The 5447-nt window shown below is 40.0% G+C and overlaps 1 protein-coding gene across 1 annotated transcript; it reads right to left on the minus strand.

Annotated features, from left to right (window-relative positions):
• Nucleotides 1-1067: 1067 nt before the first annotated feature.
• Nucleotides 1068-4800, minus strand: CXHXorf66 (chromosome X CXorf66 homolog). Its single transcript, XM_047764065.1, has 3 exons — nt 4713-4800; nt 3590-3746; nt 1068-1893 (listed from the first exon to the last, which is right to left on the minus strand). Exons 1-3 carry the CDS (start codon nt 4798-4800, stop codon nt 1068-1070), a joined length of 1071 nt encoding a protein of 356 aa, XP_047620021.1.
• Between the last annotated feature and the right edge of the window lie 647 nt (nt 4801-5447).

Consider the following 5447-nt stretch of genomic DNA (forward strand, 5'->3'; position numbering starts at 1 on the left):
CTCCCCTGGCCTTCCACTCCTGGCAAGTCACTGCCTACCCAGGTGAGAAGGTACCACGTGAAGAACATGGGTAGAAATCAGACCTCTGGGAGTTCCAGTCATGGCACAGCGGAAACCAACCTGACTGGGAACCATGAGGTTGAGCATTCGATTCCTGGCCTCACTGAGTGGGTTAAGGATCCGGCGTTGCCTCAAGCTGTGGTGTAGATTGCAGACATGGCTCGGATCTGGTGTTGCTGTGGCTCTGGCATAGGCCATTAGACCCTAACCCTAGCCTGGGAACCTCCATATGCCGCACCTGTGGCCCTAAAATGCAAAAAAAAAGAAAAAGAAAAAAAGAAAAAGAAATCAGACCTCCAAATGGGACATTTTGAGAATACATGACAGAACAATTTTTTTTTTATCATTTTGAAGGATAACAAAAGGAATGAAAAGCCTTGTTGAAAATTATGAAGACTAAAGGACTTAGACTACTATCATGGAGTTCCAGGTGTGGGTGCTGGACCCTCACTTTTGTAGCAGTCAGGGAGGCAGTGGTATTAGAAATGGTTTTAGAAATCAGGAAATTTCCCCAGTGCAGCCCAACCCAAGCACATGGAGCCATTTCCGCCAAGCACTGGGCATTATGGAGAGACAGTCTTAAACTGGGAGGCCTGTATGTAAACATTAAAAAATAAAGTTAATTGGGTTGGGATTTCAATTGAGGTCCATTCCAAGGGAAGGAGTCCAGGGTACCCATCTTGCAATTCCTCTCTATATTTGCGTGTATGTGTGTGTATGTTTATGGTTCCCATCCAAATGACCAGATCTAAATAAGATCCCTCAAAAGGGTCATATGCTTCTAAAATACAATAATTACAATAAAGTAACTTGTTATATAAGGCATTTAATTTATTATTTTTCAAATAAATTGCCTCCAAGATGGATAGGTCTAATCTCATAGTGATCATAAGTAGACTTTCCCTCTATCAGGATCTTAAAGATGGTGAATGTGAAATAGTTGGTATAAGTTTGCTTTTTCATGGGTGGTTTTTACTTTTATTGAGCTCTTAATTATTTCAGGTGTTTTAATAGATGAATTCCTTGCGTTTCATGTTGCAAATAATGGTTATTTCCCTGTCACTGTCACCATCACTGTCATATGTCAGCATGTCATGGTCACTTGCGTTGCCACAAGATGCATTGTCCCTGGAATCTATCTTATGAAAGGGCTTGGGAAAAGGCTTCAATTTATGTGGAAAAGGTGGGCTTTGAGCATTCTTCTTCTTTGCCTCTGAAATATTATTGACCAAAGGCCCAGAAGCAGCTCTGTAAATAAGGCATTTTTCCTTGTAGCACCGACAAGACTTGACTAGTTGAGGCCTAGATAAGCTTTCTGCTCTCCCTGTATTAACTGACCTTTTCAGTTTGTGATATCTGTGGGATTTGGTCAGTTTTGGCAAACTGGATGGGTTGGACAAGATTTGATTTTGTGGATAGGGTGGACAAGGAGAATTGGTTGGGCTGACTGGATGTTGTGGACTGGGCTGCCAAGGTGGTCTGACTGCTTTACTGGGACAGGATGAACTAACCTGACCGACTTCCTTATGGGCATGAGCTTGCTTACATGCCTTTTCTGGACTGTGTGTTCTATGTGACTTTCCCTGGCAGGATGATCTGAATACTTTTTTGGGACTTTCTGGCGTGCATGACTTTTCTTGACTTGAGGGCTTGGTTAACTTTTCTGCACTGGATGGTATGGATGCCTTTTCTGGGCTTGAGAGGCCAGGTAACTTGTCTATACTGGATGGCATGGATTGTTTTTCTGGATCACACAGACTAGCTGTCTTGGAGTCACTGAATGATATTTTGGATGATCTGGATGACTTGGCTTTTATATCTTCTTTCTTCACCCTAAAAATGTAGAAAATTTGGAGTATGTAAATTTAAATCAGGCAACATGGATGGAACTGGAGACTCTCATACTATGTAAGTCAGAAAGAGAAAGACAAATACCATATGATGTCATTTATATCTGGAATCTAATATACTGCACAAATGAACCTTTCTACAGAAAAGAAACTCATGGACATGGAGAACAGACTTGTGGTTGCCAAGAGGGATGGGGAGGGAGTGGGATGGACTGGGAGTTTGGGGTTCGTAGATGCAAACTATGGCGTTTAGAGTGGATAAGCAATGAGATCCTGCAGTATAGCACAGGGAACTATATCTAGTCACTTGTGATGGAACATGATGGGGGATAATGTGAGAAAAAGATATATATATATATACATATATGAATGACTGGGTGACTTTGCTTACAGTGGACATTGACAGGATACTGTAAATCAGCTGTAATGGAAAAAATAAAAATCTAAAAAAAAAAATGTACATCAAAAGAGTACTATTGCTATCACCAGAAAACACAGGCTACTGTGTTAGTTTAGACTTTTGGTCTCCTTCTGGCTCTAGCAGGAAAATTGAACATAGTAAGAATTGGAGTGTGGTGAAGGCCATGACTCAGGTTACAGATATGAACCCATGCTGGATGCTTTTTCTTTTTCTTAAGAGTATCTTACTGTTTCAACCACGATAGATAACCATATAGTCTATGTATGGAATGACATGAAATTGTTTCAAATCTCCTGCTGAGATGGAGAGAAGAATTTTATTTATTCTAGAAATTAAACTTTTTATAAAAAGTCACAAGTTGATACGCAACTGAGACACAAATGTCACAATTTGTTACACACACCAAAAAAAAAAAACCCCTCTTTAGACCAAATTCATTGTTTTCCTATCATATTTCCACCATCAAATTTCCTATCCATGTAAATTTATATTTACAACATTTCTCTAAAACCAAAGGAATGGAGCACTGGTATGTTTTAGTTGTCAGCCCTTGGATTGGGAAATTTTAAGGACACCAGTGTTTCAAGGCCAGCCTGATCTTCCTATAGAAGGGGCAGGGACTGAGATCATTGAATAACAGTTAATTTTTCATGCTATTACATCTGAAAATGGTAAATTATCCCAAATATTTTGTTGTCTTTGGAATGCAGAGACCGAACTCCTTCTCTCTCCCATTTTCCATTCTTACTGTCTTATTCAGATAGTCATGCCCTCTTTTCTTTTTTTTCTTCTTCTCCCTTTTTTTTTTTGTCTTTTTAGCACCACTCCCTCAGCATATGGAAGTTCCCAGGCTAGGGATAGAATCAGAGCTGCAGCTGCCAGCCTACACCACAGCTCACAGCAATGCCGGATCCTTAACCCACTGAGCTGGGCCAGGGATCAAACCCATGTCCTCATGCATATTAGTTAGGTTCGTTACTGCTGAGCTACAAGAGGAACTCCAATGCCTTCTTTTCTTAGACTCAAGTTATAAAGAAATTAGTAGCCGTGGGTTCAGCTGAGCCCTGAATAGGAGACAGCTTTGGCCAAAGCTGATATAAAGTTAAGTGAAAGTACCCACCCACAAGATGTTGGTAGCTCTTTTGAAATCTAAAATTAATATTAAAGTAACTATAACAACAACAAAACCTCTACTATATGTCTACACACACATATATACACACACCTTACATTCTTAATTCAAAGGTGTTAAACTTACGTTTCTGCTTTGGGGACATCATCGCTCAGGCAGTTATAATGGAGAAGGCAAAGACAGGTAAAAACAAAAGCTATGGTCATAATACCAATTACGATAATGAGCAGATGTTTCCTAAAAGTGTCCATTTTGGTCTCCATTGATTCATGGTGCTTAGCTCCTGTCAAAGAGATAGATTGTATCACCAGAAAATGTGTTAGTTAACCAAAAATGACCTTTTTTTTTTTTTTTTGGCTTTTAAGGCCATGCCCACACCATATGGAAGTTCCCAGGCTAGGGGTCAAACGGGAGCAGCAGCTGCCAGCCTACACGACAGCCACAGCAACGCCAGATCTGAGCAACGTCTGCGACCTACACCACAGCTCACAGCAACACCGAATCCCCAACCCACTGAGTGAGGTCAGGGATGGAACCCTTGTCCTCATGGATACTCGTCAGGCTCATTACCACTGAGCCACAACAGAAACTCCATCTTTCATTTTGGTAGTGGTTTGTTACTATAGCTCAAAGTCATATCTCTTCTTCAGTTATTTTTTCAGCAGGGTAAGTGTTCCACTGTCATTTTCTTCCCTCTATCACATCCCCAGCCACAGTCTAGAAACCAAATTTGGGAGGCATCTCTGGATAATCAGTATAATTACCTGGGTTACCTCTCTGCATCATGGCTTGCTCAACCTATTACCTAGGTGTGTGTGTGTGTGTGTGTGTGTTTGTGTGTCCTGTATGTGTGAATGTGCTTGGGTGTTAATGTGTGTATGAATGTGTATGGTGGGAAAGGGGTTGAGACAAGAAAAAAAACTTCTTGAAACCTACTATATGTTAAGTACCATGCCAGATCCATTCACAGAGCGTTATCTAGTTTGGCTCTTGGTGGGAGGAATTGGTGGATTGGGTGGGGAAGGGCACTGAAAGAGGATATGTCTGTACTCTATGCTTCTGTGATGCTTGGATTTTTTTACACAGAAGTAAAACTCTCAAGTGTTGTCTGGAAATTCTTGAAGACCTACTAATAGTAACATCCAAGAAACTGCAGATTTCTTAAACACAACTAGCTTGCCTAATTAAGTGTTTGAATGCATAATAATGTAATAGGTCATAATTTCTAGGTTTTAAGGTTGGCACATACCTGCAGTAGAAGATTCATCACTTTGGTTTGTATCTAAACAACTATTTGTCCAAACGGATAAAAGTAGGACATAAATAAAAAGATTCATGTCCAGGGCCTTGTTCAAATGTTTCTCCTACCAAGAAAACTACTGTATTTGATAGGGTTCAGCCTGTTCTAGGGCTTTATGACATCATCATTTTGTGTCATATTCTGATAGCATAGTCTCACCATGGGGAGGCAGGAGTTTCTATGGACAAATATTATCATTTATTTCTCCTTTACATCAAATACACTATCAAATTCAAATCAAGGAAGTTGGGACGTTATTAAGTGCTGAGGGAAGTATTTAGGGAAGATAGGGAAAATGGGATAACTCTAGATATTGAAGAAGGATTTTTCCTTATTAAATGTCAAGGAGGCACCTTGCAACCTCATAGTAGTTCTTCAGTATTATGGGATTTAAATTATCCTGGGGTATAAGTCTGTAGGAGTTTTTCTTAATAAAATTAAGATTTTGAATAGTCCCCCAACCTTTTTTATTGAGCTGCTGTTAACCCTCAGGCTGACGCTTAGTCCAATCATTCATTTTTTCAACAGAGTATTCCTTTATACCAGACACCATGCTGCAGGTCCTAAAACAACCAAGATAAAAATCCCTACATTCCTGGAGTTTATATTCAAGTAGAGAATTCAGGTAACTACAGGATAGTGTGAAGTGGGTTGTATTAAGAGTAAGCACAGTGTTTGGGGAGA

The sequence above is a fragment of the Phacochoerus africanus genome, chromosome X (assembly GCF_016906955.1).
Source record: "Phacochoerus africanus isolate WHEZ1 chromosome X, ROS_Pafr_v1, whole genome shotgun sequence".
In the NCBI taxonomy this organism is placed as follows: Eukaryota; Metazoa; Chordata; class Mammalia; order Artiodactyla; family Suidae; genus Phacochoerus; species Phacochoerus africanus.

Bases quoted from the DNA above. Each gene is read 5' to 3' on its own strand.
- CXHXorf66 (XM_047764065.1), bottom strand. From the start codon at position 4,800: ATGAATCTTTTTATTTATGTCCTACTTTTATCCGTTTGGACAAATAGT. The intron at 3,747-4,712 runs GTATGTGCCAAC...TCTCTTTGACAG, and splicing joins TGATGAATCTTCTACTGCAG to GAGCTAAGCACCATGAATCA. The intron at 1,894-3,589 runs GTAAGTTTAACA...CTACATTTTTAG, and splicing joins GATGTCCCCAAAGCAGAAAC to GGTGAAGAAAGAAGATATAA.